General features: G+C 44.3%; 1 protein-coding gene across 2 annotated transcripts in view; it reads left to right on the top strand.

Moving 5' to 3' along the window:
* Positions 1-25,323, top strand: part of RETREG1 (reticulophagy regulator 1) — a 164,949-nt gene that overhangs the window by 91,378 nt on the left and 48,248 nt on the right. The window contains exon 1 of one of the 2 annotated variants that reach the window (XM_006072956.4): positions 20,597-21,179. The exons of the other annotated variant lie outside the window; for it this stretch is intronic. Coding sequence (XP_006073018.3) covers positions 21,145-21,179 — 35 coding nt within the window. The 5' untranslated portion in view covers positions 20,597-21,144. Of the gene's footprint in view, positions 1-20,596; positions 21,180-25,323 lie in introns of those variants that run through there. 2 annotated transcript variants of the gene reach the window in all.

A 25,323-nucleotide genomic window follows, 5' to 3' on the forward strand; every position in this document is an offset into this window, starting at 1 on the left:
TTCAGGGTTGATTTCCTTTAGGATTGACTGCTTTGATCTCCTTGATGTCCAAGGAACTCTCAAGAAGCTTCTCCAGCACCACAATTGGAAAGCATCAATTCTTCAATGCTCAGCCTTTTTTATGGTCCAGCTCTCACATTCGTACATGACTACTGGAAAGCTGAGCTACAGTAGTGAAGTTGATTAGCTGTGATAGAGACCATATGGCCCACAGATTTGAAAATATTTAGTGTGGGGCCATTTTGCAGAGTTCTCAAAGCTTTTTTAATATGTCAAGTATCCTAGGCCATTAGCTATTCTTTAAAAACGTGCTTTTAAGGACTTCATGGGGGTCAGGTGTATAGACTGAAGTCATATGTGGTTTCCTCTTATTTGTATTTCACAAGTTTGGTCCATACGGAGACCTGCTTGGCTCCATCTCCAGAATGTGACCTAGACCCCCAAACCCCACTCTGTCATCCCCTTGGACCTGGGCCAGATCTTACCCCTGACTGACCCCCGCACTTCCTCTTAACTCTGAAAAGGGGTCTTCATGTAGCAGCCAGGACTATTTTGATGATTTCTCCTTCCATTCAGAATACAATTCATACGCAACATAAGGGCACCTCGAACGTGTGTTGGCCCTCCTTTCCATCGCCAGATCCAGGAAAAGTTTTAGGCCGCCTTGCCTACGCCAGCTTCCTGGAATGAACAGAAAGGGTCCAGTTTTTGACTTGTAGTAATTGTGAAATCACTGTTGGCTCACTGTGTTGATAAATATAAAATCACAACTCATTTGCATAACATCTTATGCATATTTAGTTTCAAAATGCTGTTTTTCCTCTTCTCCCTTCACGTCAATTTTATTAAAATGAGGGCCAGTTTTTGGCCTTAACACATTTTCCAGAACAAGTTATTTTCTTTCCTGAGTTGTGATAGAGGACTAAAGTCATGGATATTGATCCAAGCTATAAACAGCTATTTCAGTCAATCACTTTTACACTCTGTATTTATCCCTCTCCCTCCTGTTTTATTGAGATATAATAACCATACTACTTTGTATAAGTTTCAGGTATATAAGGTAATTATTCAGTACACATACATATTACCAAACAAAGTTAACATCCATTGCCATACAGTTGGACTTCCCTGGTGGCTCAGTGGTAAAGAATCTACCTGTCAAGCAGGAGACTCAGGTTCAGTCCCCTGGAGGAGGAAATGGCAACCCTCCCCAGTGTTCTTGCCTGGAGAATCCTACTGATAGGAGTCTGGCGGGCTGTAGTTCACAGGGTCACAAGAGTCGGACACGATTTAGTGACTAAACAACAGCAGCCATACAGTTGCAGGTTTTTTTTAGTATTCGTTCCTCACTTACTTGTTTGGCTGCACTGAGTCTTAGTTGTGGCACTGGAGATCTTTAGTTTCAGCACGTGAACTCTTAGTTGCGGCATGTGGGATCTACTTCCCTGGCCAAGGGTCGAACCTGGGCCCCTTGCACTGGGAGCACAGAGTCTTAAACACTGGACTATCAGGGCAGTCCCCACTTATCGTTTTTTTTTGATGACAAGAATTTTTAAGGTTTACTCTCTTAGCAACTTTCAAATATATAATATAGTGTGATTAACTATAGTGACCACGCTATATGTTACATCCCCAAGATTTGTTTATCTTATAACTGAAAGTTTGTACCTTTTGTCCACTTTGACCCAATTCCCTTCCCACAACCCCCATCTCTGGAGAATTGCATGGCTCCATCTTTGGCACACGAATACTTAGTATAATAATTTTCTTAAAACTTTTCATTTTGTATTGGGGTATAGCTGATTAACAATATTGTGATAGTTTCAGCTGGACAGTGAAGGGACTCAGCCACACATATGCATGTATCCATTCTTCTCCAAACTCCCTTCCCATCCAGGCTGCCACATAACATTGAACAGAGATCCATGTGCTAGTATATTGCTTTTTGGAGAAATTTATGCTAAGCTTAAGTTACGATAACACAGCCACTTAAGCTGTGAAGTTGCACACTCCAAAATAATTAAGAAATCTGTGCTAAATGTGTTTTTAATTTGTTATTATTTTTTGCCCATCTCTTTAATTAGTGTTATTATTGTTTTTACCCACCCTGGCAATCAGGCAACTGCTGTGACATCTAAAAGCTTCCCAAACCAGCCTTGACTGATGTCATTTCAGTCATTTTTCCTCTCCTAGTGCTTTTCTATTCAAAATTTTAAAGTTGAGTTCACAGCCCTGGTCTGTGACAGATTACAGACATGTGACAGCTCCTTGTTTGGAGGGATTTGTTGTCGTTGTTCAGTCGCCCAGTCATGTCCGACTCTTTGTGACCCCATGGACTGCAGCATGCCTAGCTTCCCTGTCCCTCACCATCTCCTGGTGCTTGCTCAAACTCATGCCCTTTAAGTCAATGATGCCATCCAACCATCTCATCCTCTGTCGCCCCTTCTCCTCCTGCCTTCAGTCTTTCCCAGCATCAGGGTCTTTTCCAGTGAGTCAGTTCTTCACATCAGGTGGCCAAAGGATTGGAGCTTCAGCTTCAGCATCAGTCCTTCCAAGAATATTTAGGGTTTTCTTTAGGATGGACTGGCTTGATCTCCTTGAAGTCCAAGGGACTCTCAAGAGTCTTCTCCAGCTTGAAATCATCTTTTAGAGGGATAATTCCTAGCACAATGCAGCAAAGCATGTTTTAAAGAACTGTGCCTGTTTGGGGGCCTGTGGGCATGCATCCAGTGAAGCCTACTTTTCAGGCCGATGCCCCTAGAGGAACCTCAGTTTTGCCCTTCGGGTTTGTAATCCTGTGCCATCGCAGAGACCCCAGAAACAGCTGTTTCTCATTGTTGGGGAGCCTCCCTGTGAACCCCTTCTGTGACAGCAGCTGCACTTGATGGGAGGAGAAGTGGACCCCCAGCTCACCCTGGAAGACACGTGGACACGTGGTGTCCCTGCTTGCACACCCATCGAGGCTGGTGTGGGAAGACATGTTGCTTCCTGGCCTCTGTTCCAGCCCCTGACACAGCCCATCCCTTGCTCTTTGATGCCTTTGGACCGAGGCGGTGTGTACATTCTTATTGCTCCTGATGAACACAGAAGCTGGGTCAGGGGGATTCTTCACCTCTCATGGGCCTCTCCAGCTTTCAGTACAGTGTAGGATTTCATTGTCATGTGTTAAGTCAAGTTTGATATAAAATTCACATTGGTTTTAAATAAGCAGATCAGAAAGCCATCCCTGGCAGCATAAATCTGCTGTGAAAACGTATGATGAACTGTGTGTATGATGTTGCCATGGTTTTGATGCTAAAAGTAGGTGCAGGTGAAGAAGCCAAGTCTCCTTTCCATTTTTAAACTGTGGACTTCCTCTGTACTCAAAATAGGAAAGACACATGAAACGTCAGGACGCATGGCACACGTGGAAAGGAAATCTGAACTTGGTTATAAACCTGGACGTTTTATGAGAGTAAGGAAAAAATAGCAGGTGGTCATGGTTTTGTAAGAACGTGCTGGTGTGCAGATGGCTCACCTCCGAGGACACTGCTCACCACCAGTGGCACCCCCCAGGGGGGCACACACAGCACCCCCACCTCACCCATGTCTGTGGAAATGGACATGCATGTGTGGAGCACAGGCTTTTGCTCCTGTGTCTGCCCACCTCTGACTTCTGAGTTCAGTCTCCATATCGTCCCTTGGCTGGTGCTTACACTGAGTGGGAAGGAAGCAAGATGATGTTGGGGGAGTTCAGGTGCACTGTGGTTGATCCTAAGCCCAGCTGGAGAGTGAGGGCTGGAGTTGGACCAGTCAAGGGGGGAGCAAAGAGGTGGCCTCTCTAGGTCTCTTAAGGGGCTGGAGGAGGAGTCGTGGAAGAGGGCAGGGTGGGCAGAGTTGGCAGCTGAACAGTTTGTACAACAAAAAGTCCATCATATAGCTCTGGATTATGGCTTTCCTGGTGGCTTAAATGGTAAAAGAATCTGCCTGCAATGCAGGAGACCTAGGGTTGGATTCCGGGGTCATGAAGATTCCCTGGAGAAGGGAATGGCAACCCACTCCAGTATTCTTGCCTGGAGAATTCCGTGGACAGAAGAGCCTGACTGGCTACAGTCCATGGGGTCACAAAGAGTCAGACTTGACTGAGCGACTGACATACATACACATGAACACTCTGAGTGCTCATGAGTCTGCCCTGATTGATATACATGAATAGATGAGTCAGTGAGGGAAGGAGGAAAGGCAAGTCTTCCTTCCAGAAGAATTCTGAAGAGTTGAAGTTGCTCCCCCTACCTTCAGGAGATAAGCTGTGTCCCTTGGGCTCCACCCACCACCCCCCCCGAATGTGGGTGGGACTTGGATTTGCTTTCCAAGACCAGAGTATGGAAAGGGAAAAACGATAACTTTGCAATGGGGAAACCTGGCAGACATGCTGTGTAATCTCAGTGATCAAGTGACTGTCACCCGGGAGAAGTCATGTGGACATCAGGAAAGCCCCGGTGTGATGGGAAGGGCCCTTCTCCTCCGGTGTCATCTTGCCCCCAAATCCATAGTGAAAGTCACTCAGTCGTGTCTGACTCTCTGTGACCCCATGGACTATACAGTCCTTGGAATTCTCCAGGCCAGAATACTGGAGTGGGTAGCCTTTGCCTTCTCCAGGGGATTTTCCCAACCCAGGGATCGAACCCAGATCTCCTGCATTGCAGGCGGATTCTTTACCAGCTGAGCCACCAGGGAAATCCATAGCCTCAGTCGACTCACGAGACAAATATCAGAAAGATCCAAACTGAGGGCATCCTATAAAATTACCTGATAGCTACGAAGTAGCCGTCACAGCTGTCGAGGTAAAGGGACTTCCCTGATGGCCCTGTGCTCCCACGGCAGGAGGCCCCGGTTTGATCCCTAGTTGGGGAAGTTCCACATGCCGTGCAGTGTGGTCATAAAAAAACAAAGACAAAAAACATGTCTAGGTAGGAAACCAAGGGAAGAGGAGCAGCTCTCCCGGACCACAGAAGCTCAGGGGGTATCATGATTGAATGTACTGTGATGCCCTGATGGGATCCTGGAAGAGAAAAAGGACATTAGTGGAAGAAACTAAAAATAAAATCTGGTGATCATAGTCACCTACTGATGCTGGCATGTGGTTCTGACGGACGTGCCATGGTAACGTAAGATGTTAACCCACGGGAATCTAAGTGAGGGGGTTGGGCAGGCGCTCTGGGTACTATCTTCGTGGCTCTTCTGTAAATCTCAAATCATTCCCAAATGAAAACGTTATTAAAACAAAACATGTTTGTTATGCTTATAGGAGTGAGGGGCTGGGTCCCGGGGGAAGCCCTTCATGGGGAATCATTGTAGAGGCTGGAGATCAGAGATGAACCCTGTCAGTTTTGGGTTTTTTTTAAAGATTTTTTTTTTTTAATGTGGGCCATTTTTTGAAAGTCTTTATTGAATTCCTTACAGTATTGCTTCTGTTTTATGTTTTGGTATTTGGGCCATGAAGCATGTGGAATCTTAGCTCCCCAGCCTGGGACGGAATCCACACCCCCAGCCTTGTCAGGCGAAGTCTTAACCCCTGGGTGACCGGGGAAGTCCCTACCCTGTCAGTCTCAATGGACCCAGTTTCTCTGCTAAGGCTTCCTTCAGGTTCACCTTTTGGATTTGTTTCACTGGGTTTTTAAAATGCATTGCTTTTTGCCAGTCATTGAGAGGGCTTTACTCATGCATGCTAGAAACAAACTCACTCAGGGCTGCCTTATCTGGAACCTTGAGGTGGCCTGAAGGAGAGATACTGCGTTTCTGAGAGGCCAGGTTTATTATCAGGAGGGCAGACAGCAGTTGAGGTGATAAGGAGATGCTGGTCCTATAGTTTACTGGAGGGAGCCACCCTGCCACGAGAAGCAGATAGGGGTCTCTGCAGTGAAGGTTCTCTCTCTCTCTCAAAATTTATTTATTTATTTTAATTGGAGGCTAATTACAATATTGTGGTGGTTTTTGCCATACATTGACATGAATCAGCCATGGGTGTACATGTGTTCCCCATCCTGAACCTCCCTCCCACCTCCCTCCTCATCCCATCCCTCTGGGTCATCTCAGTGCACCAGCCCTGAGCACCCTGTCTCATGCATCAAACCTGGACTGGCGATCTATTAGGGAAGGCTCTCTTTACTGATGAAGACCAGAAAGAGACAAAGGTCTGTCTAGTCAAAGATGTCGTTTTTCCAGTAGTCATGTACAGATGTGAGAGTTGGACCATAAAGAAGGCTGAATGCCGAGGAATTGATGCTTTCAAATTGTGGTGTTGGAGAAGACTCTTGAGACAGTAAGGAGATCAAGCCAGTCCATCCTAAAAGAAGTCAGCCCTGAATATTCTTTGGAAGGACTGATGCTGAAGCTGAGGCTCCAATACTTTGGCCACCTGATTCGAAGAACTGACTCACTGAAAAAGACCCTGATGCTGGGAACGATTGAAGGCAGGAGGAGAAGGGGATGACAGAGGATGAGATGGTTAGTTGGCATCACTGAATAAAAAGACATGAGTTTGAGCAAACTCTGGGTGATAGCAAAGGACAGGGAACCCTGGCGTACTGCAGTTCATGGGGTTGCAGAGTCAGATGTGACTGAATGACTGAACAACAAGAACAGCAGATACCCAGCTTTTCTTGTAGCAAACATTTCTAAAGGGACTGATTCGTCTCCAGAAATGCCTGGAGGCCATCGGATGCTAGCCAGGCTTGGAGAACATTCCCAGAAATGCAGTTACCTGGAGGGGAGGTTCTTTCAGTGTCTGAGATCTCTCAGCCCTCCCCAAGGCCAGGGCAGCAGGTGGAACTCATCCAGCCAAGGCCACAAGGGTGTCAGTTGATGCGTGGTAAAATGGGACTTGAAAGGGATTCTCTGGTCCCTGGCCCATATCCTCAAAGCTAATAATGATTAACTAGTACAAGGCTATGGAGCTGGATAGTCTCCATTTCAGTTTGGCTTCTCCACCAAATACTGGGTAAATGTACAACCAAGAAGCATCTTATCAGGTGCTATTTAAGGAATGAAAACTACTTTTTAACACTGACTTAGCAACATGTGATAAGGAAGATTAACAGATGAAAGTGTTACATAATCCTTGGTTAAACATAGGTTGTAATTACCCTCTGTTTTTCATTGTGTTTTTTTATTAATTAATTTATTTTTAATTGGAGGAGATGCAGATGTAGAGAACAGATTTGTGGACACAGTGGAAGGAGAGAACGGGACGAATTGAGAGAGGATCGTGGAAACGGATATGTTCAGTTCAGATGCTCAGCCCTGTCTGACTCTTTGCGACCCCATGGACTGCAGCATGCCAGGCTTTCCTGTCCATCACCAACTCCTGAAGCTTGCTCAAACTCATGTCCATTGAGTCGGTGATGCCATCCAACCATCTCATCCTCTGTTGTCCCCGTCTTCTGCCTTCAATCTTTCCCAGCATCAAGGTCTTTTCCCATGAGTCAGTTCTTCGCGTCAGGTGACCAAAGTATTAGAGCTTCAGCTTCAGCATCAGTCTTTCCAGTGAATATTCAGGACTGATTTCATTTAGGATTGATTTTTTTGATCTCCTTGCTGTCCCAGGGACTCTCAAAAGTCTTCTCCAGCACCACAGTTTAAAAGCATCAGTTCTCCAGTGCTCAGCTTTCTTTACAGTCCAACTCTCATCCATACACGACTACTGGAAAAGCCACAGCTTTGACTATATGGACCTTTGTTGGCAAGGTAATGTCTCTGCTTTCTAATATGCTCATTACCATATGTAAAATGGATAGCCAGTGGGAATTTGCTGTATGACCCAGGGAGCTCAACCTGGTGCTCTCTACAATGTATTTTTAAGTGCAAGAGATAAGTTTTGGCTTGAGCTGTGTGCCACTCTTATTTGAGTCACTCCATGCTTTACCATCTACAAAGACCTCTGTCTCTACGATTTGTGGCTTTAGAAATTTTCCATTTCCTTATGTTTACTAAGAGCAGTAAGACCTGCCAGAGTTCTTTCTCTCCTACGGCTATTTGTCCTAACTTTCTTGGAACCAAAGATTCTCTGTCAAGGACTTTTAACCCCTGAAATACACATAGAGCCTGAGAAAGGAGCTTTCAATAAGCATGCAAAATTATTCAGAAACAGGATTGTTATTCTTCAGGATTATTCTATGAAGGGAAGCTTGAACCAATAGTGACATTGCAAGCCTTGGGAATTTGATTTCTACCATATCTGTACTCCTGCTGGAGTTTTATACAATTGGGAGGGGAGGAGTTTGAAAAGGATGGGAGGGAGAAGAGATAAAGAAATAACCCATCTGATAGAGAAGAGCATCAACAATGTTCTAAAGAAGGCATGAGGAAGTAAGTGGGAATGAAACCAGTCACCATTGACAACAGGTCCTTGGAGAAGCACAAATAGGACTTCGGAGAGACCCTGTTAAGTGCATTGAAATGGGTCTCAGTAAATGATACACCAGTAGTCATTTATGAATGTGAGAGTTGGACTATAAAGAAAGCTGAGCACCAAAGAATTGATGCTTTTGAACTGTGGTGTTGGAGAAGACTCTTGAGAGTCCCTTGGACTGCAAGGAGATCTAACTAGTCTATCCTAAAGGAGATCAGTCCTGGGTGTTCATTGGAAGGACTGATGTTGAAGCTGAAACTCCAGTACATTGGCCACCTGATGCAAAGAGCTGACTCATTTGCAAAGACCCTGATGCTGGGAAAGATTGAGGGCAGGAGGAGAAGGGGACAACAGAGGATGAGATGGTTGGATGGCATCACCAACTCAATGGACATGAGTTTGGATGGACTCCAGGAGTTGGTGATGGACAGGGAGGCCTGGCATGCTGCAGTCCATGGGGTCGCAAAGAGTCGGACATGACTGAGTGACTAAACTGAACTGAACTGAACTGACACACAGACACACAACCCAGGCCAGTGAGACAGGGTGATGTGCCTCATGAGGTCCCAGCACCTGGCTGGTTTCCCAGAGTCCTCTTTTCCTCGCTCTTCCTTAAGCAGTTGCCAGGCAGCCTCTTCTTCCTCTCTAGGTATCCTGAGGCTACTCCTGTCCCCGGAATTCACCGTCCCTTTTCTGCTCTTCCCCAACTGCCATCACCCCACCGTGAATCCGCCGAATGAATCGGCAAATGGTTACTTGTGTTGTTTACACTTTCCTTCATAGTTTCAAATAGTCATTCACTTCTAAAAATCACAATTTAAAATTTAACAACACATAATGAACTTTTATTAAGAAACACATAAGCCAAACCTATGGTTTTTCTAGTAGTCATGTATGGATGTGGAAGCCGGACGATAAAGATTCTGGCTAAGCGCCGAAGAATTGATGCTTTTGAATTGTGGTGCTGGAGATCAAACCAGACTGCAGGGCGATCAAACCAGTCAATCCTAAAGGAAATCAACCCTGAACATTCATTGGAAGGACTGATGCTGAAGCTGAAGCTTTGGCCACCTAATGCAAAGAGCTGACTCATTGGAAGAGACCCTGATGCTGGGAAAGACTGAAGGCAAAAGAAGGGGATGACAGAGAATGAGATGGTTGGATGGCATCATTGACTCAATCGACATGAATCTGAGCAAACTTCTGGAGAGAGTGAAGGACAAGGGTGCCTGGCATGCTGTAGTCCATGGGGTGGCAAAGACTTGGACACGACTTCGTGACTGAGCAGCAACAACAAGAAGCAAGGACCTACTTACTCTACAGCACAGAGAACTATATTCAGAGTCTTGTGATAACCTCTAATCAAAAGAATCTGGACAAGAACGTTATATATATGTATATACACATATGTGTATATATGTATTGTGTATATATATATATATATATATATATATATAAAACTGAATCACTTTGCTGTACGTCTGAAAGTAACACAACATGGTAAATCAAATATACATCAATAAAAAGATTTTGATTTAAACTTCAGAGCATCAGATACAGCCCCACAGAGATCAGCATGAGCAAAATGTACTGGTATAGGACCCACCTCTTGTGGGCTCTTGGGTCTTTCACTGTGCTTCCTCCCTCCTCCCTACCCTAAAACTTCTCTCTACTCCTTCACCCCCTTTTCCCTTCAGCCATTTGCTGATTCTTCTCCCATAGTTTGATCCTTCCACTCCTGCGTGCTGGCTCCTCCTTTGTCCCTGGGGCAGCTGCATCCACAAATGTCCAAACCACAGTTTCCAGACAGCTTTGCTCCAGCAGTATCTTTTTTAGGAAAGGACGCAGTTCAATCCGCGATGACAAGTCACACGATGCATGTGGTATGGACCAGACTGGAAAGGTGTGAGAGGCATTCCCTAGCTAAACTGAATGATCTGTGGCACAGACTTGGCTCCAGTTGAGGGGCATCCCTGTTGAGACAGTAACAAATTACCAGGTAATGAAAACAAGAATCGAGCACAAATTAGCAGCATGGAAGTTCTGACAAGTAAGAATATGGTAACATGTTGGGTTATCCTACAACTGATGACCTAAACAGGGACACTGATGAGAGTGCAAGGGGTCTGTTATTGATTATACCAGGACAAGAGGTGAAAATGAAGACTGTCCCAGGCTGGAAATAGGATGATTACAGTGGTACCTCCAGCGAAAGGAAGGAGGAGGTTGACCAGAAAGCTGGAGGACAGGCCCTCAGAGGCTCCATGTGTTGGTTACAGAGTACCAGCTATGTTTGGATGAAAAGAAATTTGAGGAAAATGCTTCATAACTCTAAGCATAAAAAAAAATAAAATGGGTAACTGAGTTGTTTTGTTGTTCAATTGCTAAGTTGTGTCTGACCCTGGACTATAGCACACCAGGTTCCTCTGTCCTCCACTGTCTCCCTGAGTTTGCTCAGATTCATGTCCATTGAGTGGGTGATGCTATCTAACCATCTCATCCTCTGTCACCCCCTTCTTCTTTTGCCTTCAGTCTTTCCCAGCATCGGGGTCCTTTCCAATGAGTTGACTCTTCACATCAGGTGGCCAAAGTATTAGAGCTTCAGCTTTAGCATCAGTCCTTCCAGTGAATATTCACAGTTGATTTTCTTTAAGATTGACTGGTTTGATCTCCTTGCTGTCTGAGGGCTTCTCAGGAGTCTTCTCCAACACCACAGGTTGAAAGCATCATTTTTTTCTGCACTCAGCCTTCTTTATCCAGTCAACTGTGTTGATTCTGTCCTAATTATTATAAAAAGCAACTGAGAAAAAAAGATTCCCACTTTCTCTTCCTGGCCGTCCAGATGATCCTGGTCACAGTTTTCCATCTGTATTTCATGCAACTCTGGATTTCCAAGGATTCAATTCAGGGGCTGCCTTTGTGCAGAATCGAGTCCGCCTCTCAGTGCCCTGCTCCCAATTAATCCTGAATCACTCTTTTGGGTTGTTGTGTCTTTTATATACAAAGCTTTGTCATAACAGCATTTAGGGAAAATAAGAGTTTTTTTTTTTCACTTGGGAAGCCACGGATCTAGGACAAGTCTCAGTATGACTCCACCAACCAGAAAGCAAGAGATAGATACCATCTCTCAGTGTAAGATGTTATGACTGTTCATCAGATCATCACTACTGAATGACATTATTCACATGGTATACGTGTATAGTCATTTGAGCCTTTTATTCCTTTTTAAGAGGAGAAAGATGTCCTTTTCCATTTTGTTCCAGAAATACATTGGCTTTGATACTAATTGACATCCTTAATCCACTTTTGCAAAGTGCATAATGTATACGCTGACTTCTCACGGGAAACAATTTCTGTGTTGGCGACACCACCTTCTTCTATGAAGAATATGCATTGAAAGTCTTGGGTGGGATTGCCAGGTGGTGCTAGTGGTAAAGAATCCGCCTGCCAATACAGGAGACGTGAGAGACACAGGTTTGATCCCTGGGTCAGGAGAGGAGGGCGTGGCAAACCCACTCCAGTGTTCTTGCCTGGAGGATCCCATGGACAGAGGAGCCTGGCAGGTTACTGGGCTATAGTCCATGGGATCACAAAGAGTCGGACACAACTGAAGTGACTTAACACACACGCATGAAGAAGGTGGAGAAGGGGAATTCTTATCCTCTCAAGTCAGTGGGTGGAGGGAGGGCTGGCTTCTGTTTTCTTTCTCTCGTTCTTTCAGTCAACACGAATCTTTTTCTGAACAGTCAGCTGCTTGTAGATGGGAACTCTTTCTGATCTGGCCTGTGGGAAAAGTCCTGAAGGCCTTGTTTCTCAAGTGAAAGAATATAGATTTTTTTTCTTTTAGTGACAGCAAACCACAGAAAATTTTTTCCCTTCCACTTAAAAGTAACTGTTTTTTCTTTTTCCTACTTTAAGAACATTTTCTTATCAGATGAACCATTTGTATTTGTTGCCGAAAAATGGAAAAACAGGCAAAAAGAATACAAGTTAAAACATTTATTATTTTCTAAAGCTGGAAAAAAACCCCACAATTAATAGCTCAGTGTAGACAATGGCACCCCACTCCAATACTCTTGCCTGGAAAATCCCATGGACGGAGGAGCCTGGTGGGCTGCAGTCCATGGGGTTGCTAGGAGTCAGACACGACTGAGCAAATTCAGTTTCACTTTTCACTTTCATGCACTGGAGAAAGCAATGGCAACCCACTCCAGTGTTCTTGCCTGGAGAATCCCAGGGATGGGGGAGCCGGGTGGGCTGCCGTCTATGGGGTCGCACAGAGTTGGACATGACTGAAGCGACTTAGCAGCAGCAGCAGGTCCTTTGAAACATTTTTCCTTTCTCTCCGCACCCCCTCCTCGGCCCCTCCTCGCTCCTCCTCCCCTTGTCTCCTAGTTTCCCTTTCTTCATTCATATCTTTGTTCAGATATTTTCATCAATATATAACTATATTTTTACATCAATGGGAGGCTATGCATTTTGTTTTCTAGTCTCTTTTTAAAGCTGACTATATTATGGAAAGATTTTCATAATCTCATCCTTTTTATCATAAGATTTCATTGCTCCGAAATATAATTAACCCCTTGCTGATAAACCTCTAAGTTGTTTTGGTGGGGAGGAGTTGCAATTATAAAGAATGCCTGTATTTATTTTATCTCTACATGTTTTTACTTTACATATGATGGATGAAATACATAAAGTATTTGCAAGTCATGTATGTATATCAAAATATATATGAAGATGAAGTCACCATGGATTTGGAGTGTGTGTCCTGCTAGGGGTGCTTGATCACAAACATTTGGTGGGCTCTAGCCAAAACAACAGATGATGCTGGACTGAATTAGGACAATAAGTACAGCGGGCACAGCCTCCAGGGTGGTTACAAATACAGCTAATGTGTTAGAGTAGATAGTACTTAGTGAGAAGTCTCCCCTGGCTGGTGATGGAGAGGGAAGAATGAATATAATCCCCATGTTTTTGTCTTATTTGACCATTTGGAACATTTCTTCACTTACTGATGTAACTAGTACTAACTAATAATATCACCCTAAAATAATATGGTATGTTCTGTTCTAGGAGCTAGGTCTACCACGCTCTGTACTACTGTTGAGAAACAATAATGAACAAGAGGCTAAGATCCCAGGGTATCTCCTAGTTGGGAGGGAGGGATTCAGATAGCTGGCATGTCAACAAGTAGTGAAGATCCACGGAGATGTTGCTAAATTCTATGAAGAAAATGCATCATAAAAATAAGATGGAGAATGATATGGGAAATGATTTTTCTAAAGAAAGAAAGAAAAAGAAGAGGAGAAACAGGAAAGGATAAGGGAGAGCTGGTTGCTGAGAGACAGTGGGTCCTCTCTGGACTTGTTTTTAGAGACGTTTGTGGGAATTCCAGGTATTAAAAGACACACTGAGGCATTTTAAGAGTTTATTTGAACAAAAACATCAATTTGAACCTGGCAGCGCCAAACCAGAAGTGGTTAGGATGCTCCATTGGCGGGAACTGGGGACAAATGAGTCTTTTATAGAGAAGACACAGAAGCAGAGAGAGGAAATCATCTGATTGGCTTTAGCCTAAGTAGTTGCTGACAAAGGTCTTTCTAGTCAAAGCTATGATTTTTCCAGTAGTCATGTGTGGATGTGAGAGTTGGACTACAAAGAAAGCTGAGCACCAAAGAATTGATGCTTTTGAACTGTGGTGTTGGAGAAGACTCTTAAGAGTCCCTTAGACTGCAAGGAGATCCAACCAGTCCATCCTAAAGGAAATCAGTCCTGAATATTCATTGGAAGGATGGATGCTGAAGCTGGAACTCCAATACTTTGGCCACCTGATGTGAGGAACTGGAAAAGACCCTGATGCTGGGAAAGATTGAGGGCAGGAGGAGAAGGGGACAACAGAGGATGAGATGGTTGGGTGGTATCACCGACTCAATGGACATCAGTTTGAGCAAGCTTCAGGAGTTGGTTGGTGATGGACAGAGAAGCCTGATGTGCTGCAGTCCATGGGGTCGAAAGGAGTCGGACACAACTGAGCGACTAAACTGAACTAAGAGCGACTAAACTGAACTAAGTGACTGCCCTTATTTGGGAAATCCTGGTTGGATGTATATGATTAGCTGTTCTTATGTTTCTTAACCTTGCAGCATCTGTAGGCTCAGGTTATGATTGTATTACGTAGGCTTCTAAGGCCTTAGAACCACCTGGATCTGATGGCGTCCTTATTTAATTAATTTAACACAGATTCTGATGCTTAGTAGGCAGTTTTGTGTGGGTACATTTCTAGTAACTGTCAGTAGGGAATAGCAGCTGATATGTAACATTTGCCAGTTTCCATGCCATGGCTAATGCAAGCTACCTCCTTCAGAGCACTGAATGTGGGGTGGTAAGAAATGGTAAGAGTTTTCATGAGCAGATAAGAGGCAGCTTTGGTGCATCACAGCTAGTGGGTGACAGGACTCAAAGCTTCCTCAGGTTATGATAGGGTTATGTCCCGCTAAGTTGAAAATGTTGTAAGTCAAAAATGCATTAATACACCTACCCTACTGAATATTGCAGTTTAGCTGAACTTATATGTGCTCAGAACACTTCCATGAGCCTACAATTGGGCTGCTGCTGCTAAGTCTCTTCAGTCGTGTCTGACTCTGTGCGACCCCATAGACGGAAGCCCACCAGGCTCCCCCGTCCCTGGGATTCTCTAGGCAAGAACACTGGAGTGGGCTGCCATTTCCTTCTCCAATGCATGAAAGGGAAAAGTGAAAGTGAAGTTGCTCAGTCGTGTCCGACTCTTAGCGACCCCATGGACTGCAGCCTACCAGGCTCCGCTATCCATGGGATTTTCCAGGCGAGAGTACTGGAGTGGGGTGCCATTGCCTTCTCCATACAATTGGGCAACATCATCTAAAAAATAAAAATAAAACAGTAGTCGCTCAGTCATGTCCGATTCTTGGCAACCCCTATGGACTGTGGCCTGCCAGGCTTCTCTGTCCCTGGAATTCTCCAGACAAGAATATTGGAGTGGGTTGCCATGTCCTCCTCTAGGGGATCTTCCCAATTCAGGAATTGAACCTGGGTCTCTTGTATTGCAGGCAGATTCTTTACCATCTAAGCCACCAGGGAAGCCCAACGTCATCTAACACAAAGCCTATTTTATAATAAAGTGTTGACTGTCTCATGTAATGTATTGTCCCAGGTGGCACTAATGGTAAAGAACCTGGCTACCAATGCAGGAGACAGAAGAGACACAGGTTCAATCCCTGGGTCAGGAGGATCCCCTGGAGAAGGGCATGGCAATCACTCCAGTATTCTCGCCTGGAGAATCCCATGGACAGAGGAGCCTGGAGGGCTGCAGTCCATGGGGTTGCAAAGAGCTGGACACGACTAAAGCAATTTAGCAGATCTCATGTAATGTATTGGACACTGCACTGAAAGTGAAAAGCAGAATGGTTATCTGGGTACAGAGTGGTGGTAAACATATCAGTTATTGACCCTTGTGATCACTGGGCTGACCAGGAGCCCAGGCTCACTGCCACTGTCCAGCATCACAAGAGAGTATTGTACAACAGCACTGAGTACTATTAAAAAAAAAACTTTTTTAATGGGTCTTGTTCTTAGCAGGTGACGAGGAGTCTCTTTGACCAAACTCTAATCAGGCTCCTCTAAGCTCTTTTTCACCCACTCCAGTGTTCTTGTCTGGAGAATCCCAGGGATGGGGGAGCCTGGTGGGCTGCCGTCTATGGGTCGCACAGAGTCGGACACGACTGAAGTGACTTAACAGCAGCAGCAGCAAGCTCTTTTTTTTTTTTCGCCTAGGCGAAGTCTGTGGGTATGACCTCAGGAACCCAATTTTAGCAGGAAACTTGTCAAGTCACTTTATCAAGAATCCTCCAGCCTTGGTATTTGATCACCTTTAATACCTAACCAAGGGCTTTCCTCGTAGCTCAGTCGGTAAAGAATCTGCCTGCAATGCAGAAGACCCAGGTTCAATTCCTGGGTCAGGAAGATCCCCTGGAGAAGGGCATGGCAACCCCTCCAGTGTTCTTGCCTGGAGAATCCCATGGACAGAGGAGCCTGGCAGGTTACAGTCCATGGGGTCGCAAGAGTTGGACACAACTTAGTGACTAAACCACCTACCAATACCTAACCAAATCCCTCATGTCTCATCGCCTGGCCAGCCTTCAGTGAGAATTTTGTTAGGTCAGTTCAGCAAAGAGGCAACCTACCCCTCTTAGTAATTTTCTCTCTACCAGTGACAACCATCTCCTTCCACCACCACCACCACCATCTCTTAGCCATTCATCCTAATATTGCCCAGTAACTTCCAGGAGAGGGAGCTTCCCTCCTCTTGACTCTGAAAGTTCCAGAGTCTCAGTCCACACTGCTGTAGGAGTGATGGGGAAAACAAAGCTCTGAGACCAGTGATTATGTGGAGAGAAAAAGTGCATTAAGAAAAGTGGACAGGGACTTCCCTGGTGGTTCAGTGGTTAAGAATCTGCCTTGTAGTACAGGGACATCCATTTGATCCCTGGTTGGGTAACTAAGATCCGACATGCTGCAGAGCAACTAAGGCCAAGTGCAGAAGTTAGAGAAGCCCATACACCACAATGGGGACACAGTACAGCTGAAACTTTAAAAAAATTTTTTTTAAATTTTTTTAAAAAAGAAAAGTGGACATTTAGCTTTGAAATGGCATTTATTTTGTGATTAAACAGCAAGAGAAAATGGAAATGTTTGCTTAAAATATACTACTAAAATTAAACGCATACGAATTTCAAAAGAGTATGGGTATAAGAGAACTTGAACTGTACACGTGTCTGGCCGTCTGGGTGCCCTTTTGCCAGAATGAGAGGCTCTGCCATCTGTTCAGCTGGAGGAATGAGAAGAGCCCTCAGGACTGGAGGCTGTTGCTGGCTCTGACCCCAGCAGCTCACCTCACTGCTGGGCCCCAGTTCCAGAGACTGAAAGTCTTGGATGGCTTTTGTGGCCCTTTGGGGTCTTTCCCATGTCTGTATTCTGTGAGACCTTAAATTTGGGCGCCCAGTAGATTTTGAATTGGTGATGACGAGGGGACCCTGGGCATCCTAACTCCCTGCAGGACCACAGGTGTCTGTTGGGGCGAGGAAGCCATGCCGTGTGTCCTGTACCCTGGAGTTTGTTATCTGTGCCATTACTTTCTCCCTCCTCACCCCTGTGAATTTCAGAAATTAACACAAATATGCTGAAAGGGGAATTTACAGTTGGAGCAAGAAATTCAAAAATCCACAAAGGAGTGCTTAAAGGAGGTATTGTTAAAGGAAATTAAAGAAGATATTTTATGGTAGTGATGAGTGATTCACCTCTCACACAGACCAGTTAATTGTCCTTTAAAACTGAGAGATGGTTTCAGGGATCTAGTGGTCTGTAGATCTAGGATCTGTAGTCATCCACAGCTGAGTTCAGCAACAGCTATACATAGATATTCAAGAAATTAGTACAAGAGGAACTTATAAGAATAAAGAAAAGGTAAAAATTAATGAGATAGAATTGTTAGAACTGAGAATTAGAACATAGAATTAGCATTGTGGTTGATCAAGGGAAATAGTCGCATGGATAATATTCTCATGAATTTTTCACTTCATTTAGACCTGGAATTTCTAACACAGCACATTGCTCCAATCCTGGGAGGCTCGGGCATACCCTGATCTTCAGAACTCTGCTTATGATTGTTTTGTTCCAAGGTCAACCGTATTTGAGTTATGTATTTGAGTAACTGCAGCAACTTACTCTTAGTCTTTGAAGTCTAAAACTTTAGGTCTTGTGTGGAATACTAAAGGATTGTCTTGAGTTGCAACATGCCTGTATCACAAAATAGCTAATACTCCTCAAAGAAAGTAGACAATATTTGCTTCCACTGTTCATTATACTCTAGAAATCACTTCAGAGACTTGTGAATGTTAAGTGTACATTGAATATAGAGATATTGCTGGGATTAGCTATGACTAATCCTGTGACAATGGAACACATATTTTAAAGAGTGTAACGTTTTACATATATACAGTGGAATATTACTCAGCTATTTAAAAACTTCATTTGAATCAGTTCTAATGAGGTGGATGAAACTGGAGCCTATTATATAGAATGAAGTAAATCAGAAAAGAAGAGCACCAATACAGTATATTAATGCATATATATGGAATTTAGAAAGACAGTAACGATGACCCTGTATGTGAGACAGCAAAAGAGACACAGATATAAAGAATAGACTTTTGGACTCTGTGGGAGAACGCGAGGGTGGGGTGATTTGAGAGAATAGCAATGAAACATGTATATTACCATATGTGAAATAGATCACCTGTCCAAGTTCGATGCATGAAACAGGGCGCTCAAAGCCAGTGCACTGGGACAACCCAGAGGGATGGGATGGGGAGGGAGGTGGGAAAGGGGTTCGGGATGGGGGACACACGTACACGTGTGGCTAACTCATGTCAATGTATGGCAGAGACCACCACAATATTGTGGGGTAATTAGTCTCCAATTAGAATAAATTAATTAATTTTAAAAATAAATAAATACTAAAAAAAAGTACCATTTTGTTTTTTTATTTTTAAAATTAATTTTTATCAGAATATAGTTGATTTACAATGTTATGTTAGTTTCATGTGTACAGCAAGGTGAATCAGTTATACATGTATCCACTCTTTTTTAGATTATTTTCCTATATAGGTCATTACAAAGTATTGAGTCGAGTTCCCTGTGCTATGCAGTGGGTTTTATTAGTTATCTATTTTACATATAGTAGTGTGTGTATTGGGCTTCCCAGGTGGTGCTCTGGTAAAGAACCTGCCTGCCAATGCCGAAGATGAAAGAGACGTGGGTTTGATTCCTGGGTTGGGAAGATCCCCTGGAGGAGGGCACAGCAACCCGCTTCAGTATTCTTGCCTGGAGAATCCTATGGACAGAGGAGCCTGGCGGGCTACAGTCCATAGTCTCACAGAGTCAGACACACCTGGAGTGACTGAGCACGCAGGCATGCGTGCACACAGTGTGTGTGTGTCAGTCCTGATCGCCCCAGTTTATCCCTTCCCCCTTCCCCTTTGGTAACTATAGCTTGTTTTCTACATCTGTGACTATTTCTGTTTTGTGAATAAGTTCATTCATACAATTTTTTTAGATTTCGTATGTAAGTGAGATCATATGATGCTTGTCTTTCTCTGATGTACTTCGCTCACTGCGACAATCTTTAGGTCCATCCATCTTGCTGCAAATGGCATTATTTCATTATTTGGTATGGCTGAGTAATACTCCATTGTCTGTATGTCCCACATCTACTTTACTCATTCATCTGTAGATGACATTGAGGTCATGTCCTAAATGTGGTTGTTTACATGATTATTGTAAATAGGGCTGCAGTGAACACGGGTGCATTCATCTAAGGAAAATATATTGTTTCTTAATAATTAGATCTTACTTATGGCCTTACTTTGCCAACCAGGAAAAGAAATGGGTTCAAGTTTCTGTGCAAAGCTTTCAGGTTACATTTCTAAAGGGATCTCAGTGTTTTGCCCAGCTCTTTTGAAAGCAGGATTAAGTAATTTTTGTCCTACTCTTAAAAGTTGTAGTGAATGAGGGTACCTGGTGATTGATGACCTGTGTATGATAATGGGGGCTTCCCAGGTGGCGCTGGTGGTAAAGAATCTGCCTGCCAATGCAGGAGATGTAAGAGACATGGGTTCCTTTCCTGGGTCACGAAGATCCCCTGGAGGAGGGCACAGCAACCCACTCCAGTATTTTTGCCTGGAGAATCCCATGGACAGAGCAGCCTGGCAGGCTACAGTCCATGAGGTAGGTCACAAAGAGTCAGACATGACTGAAGCAACTTGGCATGCTCACATTCACGTGATGAGGGGCCAAGCTATCAAAACATCTCAGGCCAACAGCTCAGCCACATCCCAGTGTCAGGGTGCTCCCCGATGACAGAGGGAGGTCCCTCAGAAGAAACCTTGTTGCCCAAAGGAACTCACAGGCTCTTGTTTGCTTACTTCTGAGTTGAGAAATCTAGATGACTCAAAGGAAGATTTTCTTGCAAAACAATAGTGCTCCAAACACAACTGTTTATCAGTATCTCCCCCTCACCCACACCCCCAACCCTTTTGTGTGTGTGTGTGAGAAGTGATCTTTTTGCTGAGTGGCTAAGTGTTTCCAGAACAAACAAGCCTCTGGGCTCTTGCAGTCCTGCCCATCTGCTCTCCGCCCTCCAGCCCCACCTGTGAGTTGGAGATCTGATAGCCCAGGCTGAAGTTTGAAGCTCCCGGTGGCCACGCCGCCCTTCGGAGGGGTGCCTTGTCAATGCCAGGAAAAAAAAACAGGAAAGAGAAAGGGTAGGCTGGCTTCGGTGAAGTCATCCCTGTAAAGGTTAATAGCTGGGCAGTGACACCTCCTCACAGGACTGGAGCGAAAATGCCGGGCAGCCAGGCAGCGCTTTGCTCCCAGCTGCCTGTCACGGTCCCGGGAGTAAGAGGTGACCTGTTTATATTTAGAAGGGGACAGTCCTAATAACCCGGCTCCCAGCTTCATTCAAGGCAGGCCGGCGCTTCGGAAGTTTGTAAACACCTACTTTCTGAGTAGGGGAGGAGTGCTTTTCTCCAAAAAGGAAAGAACTTCACTACTGGGGTTTTTTTTCCCCTCCTGATAATCATCATCAGTGCGGAGAAGAAACTGCTATAGCACAGAAGGGCTGCAGCTTTCTCCACTTGGTTATTATTTTTTAAAGGGCAGAAATGCCTGAAGGTGAAGACTTTGGACCAGGCAAAAGGTAATAATGATCTTTATTTATTTTTTCCTTGAGTCTATTTCCTTTGCCAGTTATCTTTTTTTAAAAAATTATGACTAATTTAAAAGGTAGTTGAAATTAAAATTTAAAAAGGAGTGCAAACCCTTTAATTCCAGGAAAGGGAATTTTCTTTAGCACGAAGAGAGAAACCTAAAATTAACAGACTATACCCTTAGAAACATATGCCAATAAGCGCTTTTCTTGAACGAGGAAGGGACAGCCTGAAATTATCAAAAAGTGCTTCGACCTACACCTTGTAAAGTCTACTTGGAGTTTTTTGATGTTTCATTTTTAACTTTAGGTGGTAGTTGTTAGAAAGTTAAGCTGGTGAACATTTTAGTTGTTAGAAATTTAAGCTAGTGAACATTTTGCAAAAATGCTTGGATTTTAAAGACTTGTTGAACATTTCTAAAAGTTAACTATTAGACCAATATACCCATTTTTATATTAAACACTTTTTTTAAAAAACTTCAGTTCTTGTTTTTGAAAATATGATCACTGGGGCCCCCATATGCAGTACATTAACCAAATATTTTATTAATACCTGGCTCTAAGAAGGGGTATGGAGATGGGAAAGGAAGCAGGCAGTTATTTCTATTAATATGAACATAACTTGTGTCCATACTGAAAGTTTCCATTTCTAGCCCTACTGCACTGTTAACAAAATCTGTGTGAATTGGTGTCGTTGGAATTCTGATTCGGGTCATTGAAATTCGTATGTGAAAAAGTAGAAAGAAACTTGTTTTAAAAAAGGACAAAACTAATACAGTTATGTAAAGTTTAAAAATAAAATAAAATTAAAAAAAAAAAAAAAAAGGACAAGAGATTATTGCCAATCATCAAAGAAAGTAGAAACTGGTGAATCTCTAGGAATAAGAGTAACACTATTTTTTTTATCATTGTATGAGCATCCCTTTTCAGCCATAGTTGTATGATTGTGTGTGTGTGTACTATAATATAGCTATAATCATGTCCTTAAAAGCTACTTTTGGAGAAGGCAATGGCACCCCACTCCAGTACTCTTGCCTGGAAAATCCCATGGACAGAGGAGCCTGGTAGACTGCAGTCCATGGGGTCGCTAAGAGTCGGACACGACTGAGCGACTTCACTTTCACTTTTCACTTCATGCATTGGAGAAGGAAATGGCAACCCACTCCAGTGTTCTTGCCTGGAGAATCCCAGGGACGAGGGAGCCTGGAGGACTACCGTCTATGGGGTCACACAGAGTCGGACATGACTGAAGTGACTTAGCATAGCATAGCAAAAGCTACTTTTGTCTTTAGTTTTCTAGTTTTCATTTTCTTCCAGATTCCTTCCCAGTCCCTAAGAGGGGACATGAAATTCACATTTAATTGCCTATTAAAAGAGATTTCTATATAAAATGAGACATCAAATCAAGTGCTTGAAGATGACAATTATACACGTGCCTAGATTTAGGACACAGACTAATTGATTAAATAGTTAAGAAAATATTTCCAGAGACATTTAAATGTCAGTTTTGGTTTGAGATGATGGGTGATCTACCAGGATTGTATGTGTCCCCCTTATGACATTTTAATATTTCTGAATGCAGGACTTTCCCTTTTTTACTTTACATCATGGCATTCCTAACGACTCTGCATAAATTTTTGCATAGAACAGGCATTTTTAATGAATACTTGTGAATGGAATGTATTTATAAACCATTTGAACACTTGCAAGAAGTATCTAGGGGGCCTGATCATTTCAGAGACTGAAGGGAGAGGCTTGGCAGAAATGTAATAAAGGTTGCCTTAATGAAATGTAACATTCCCACAATTAAATTAAATCATAATTAATTGTGGCTAATTATAAATACTTTGAACTAGCAGTTTATGATATAAACTAAACAAACTTAAGTTTTTTTCTGAGAATGTTTTACTGGTTACAGGGTAAACAGGCAAGAAGGGGAACCCTGAATACACAGTGCATGTATATCTATTAATAATAATTATTCCCAAAGACCAATAACTTGTGGAAAGTGGAAAACACCCTCACACTGCTCTGAAGTCGTGTACCCCTGCCTCTCCTTGTTTATTCTGCTGACATACTCTCAGCAGTTGGTGGTTTCTATAGAATATACTTTGCTTTGCCTCATATGGTTTGTTTCCACTGTATCTGTGCAAGAGAGTTAGAAAGGGCACCCTAGACAGAGGGGATGTTTAGAGCCAGGCAAGAAGTAAAATATTACATGAGAGGGAATTTTACTCTTGCTAAATTTGAGATGGAATGTCATTGGACATGCCCTTTGGTGTCACTCCTGAAAGAGAAATAACTATTGTAAGTCTCGAATCTGCTGATAAAATGCGCTGTTGGAGCTTGATTGTGGCAGGTTCTGGGTGAGTCCCACATTTAGGGCTCCTTTGTGTTACTTTAGTCCCATTTTGGTATTTGCTGAATGGCTCTGTAGATGGCAGTGAGGCAACCCTGAATTCCATCAGTGGAAAGCAAGCGAGGGGAGACTTCGTGAGGGTATCCGGATGCACGCTTAGGGCACCGCACAGGCGGACTGCTGTGCGGCTGTGGTCCAGCGGGCCCGATGCGCCATCGAACATTCACCAGTGGATTTCACATGATCACAGCCACCGGTGGGCTGGGGAGGCAGGGGAGAGACCCTCCTCCTGGCCATTTATCTCGCTGCATCTCCAGTCATAAGCCCTCTTGTTAAAAACCTCCAAAGACTCCACGCCAGTTTCAAGGTCAGGAGATGAGGGGACAGGGTGTGAGAGAAGGCCATTCCGATGCTGGGTGGGGAAGGCAGAAAGCCAGGCGTCAGTGCCAAAGGAGAAGGAAGGGAGGGCCACAGCTGGGGAGGCACACTGGATCAAGAAACGCCAGGAGAGTCCTCCTTGCGCCAGGAGCTGGGCACTGCGTGGTCCCTTATCCCACCTCTCACCTCATTTGGGGCCCCACCTGGAGGTAGCAGGCGGGCCCTGGGGTATCTTCAATAGCCCAGTGAGGTGTGTGTGGGGGGGGATGTGTGTGGGGGGGGATGTGTGTGGACGGGAGAACTGGTTTTCTGTTTTTCTGTTCCAACTACCTTGAAGGGTGTGGACCCCAGGCCACCCAGACTGAGTTCCGAGTGTGTTTTATCACAGAAGCCCTTCCACAAGAGATCATTCTGTCCACATGTCCCCTGGTTCACTTGGGGCGTGTTTAATCAAGCTGCATCTAAGCTGGTGGCCATGCCAGGTATGATGGTTTGAGCCTCTGCTTTCATGGAGCACACAGTCTGAATGGGGGTGAGACTTCACATGTTAAAAAAAATCAGTAAAAAAAAATACTTCTGATAATAAGGGTTAGAATAAAATATAAGAATGGTCCTGTGGGAGATGACCTGGTGGGTGTGTAGGGTGAGAGAGTCTTTAAGCACGCCTGTCTGACAAAGTGCCCTTTTGGGGCTGAGATGTGAAGGGGTGGTCACATTGGGGTGTCAGGTCCCCAGGAAGGAGACCCAGCTCGGGTCAAGATCCTGAGTGTGTGTGTGCTCAGTTGCTAAGTCATGGCTGACTCTTTGCAACCTGACAGACTGCAGCAGGCCAGGCTCCTCTGTCCCTGGGATTTCCCAGGCAAGAAAACTGGAGTGGGTTGCCATTTCCTCATCCAGAGGACCTTCCTGACCCAGGGACTGAACCTGCATCTCCTGCATTGGCAGGTGAATTCTTTACCACTGAGCCACCTGGGAAGCCCAACACCCGTTAGAAGCAGACAGACAGGAAAAGAGAGCAGTGACTAGGAGAGAGGGTTGGCCAAGTCCGCAGCACCTCCAAGGCCTCGGCAGGGGCTTGGATGGTCCTCAAGGGCATGAGAAGGTAGGGAAGGGTCTGAGGCAAGGGGCCGGGGGGCCTCCTAAATACTCGAGAGATGTCATGAGGTGATACGTGCTTTCATGAATTGATCTCAGGACCTTAACACGGTTTCTAATTTTTCATAGAAATATGGATTCTGAAGGTAAAAATGCTCATTTTAAGAACAAATCTGAGTTTATAAGTTGGAATGAGACAAGCCTCACAAAGAAGTCTGACCAGTACCCCCTGCCCACCCCAACACACACAGCTCAAGCTTTGTGTTGAGATGGGTTCCCTGAGCAGGTATATTTCAGCGTTCG

The sequence above is a fragment of the Bubalus bubalis genome, chromosome 19 (genome assembly GCF_019923935.1).
Source record: "Bubalus bubalis isolate 160015118507 breed Murrah chromosome 19, NDDB_SH_1, whole genome shotgun sequence".
Classification (NCBI taxonomy): domain Eukaryota; kingdom Metazoa; phylum Chordata; class Mammalia; order Artiodactyla; family Bovidae; genus Bubalus; species Bubalus bubalis.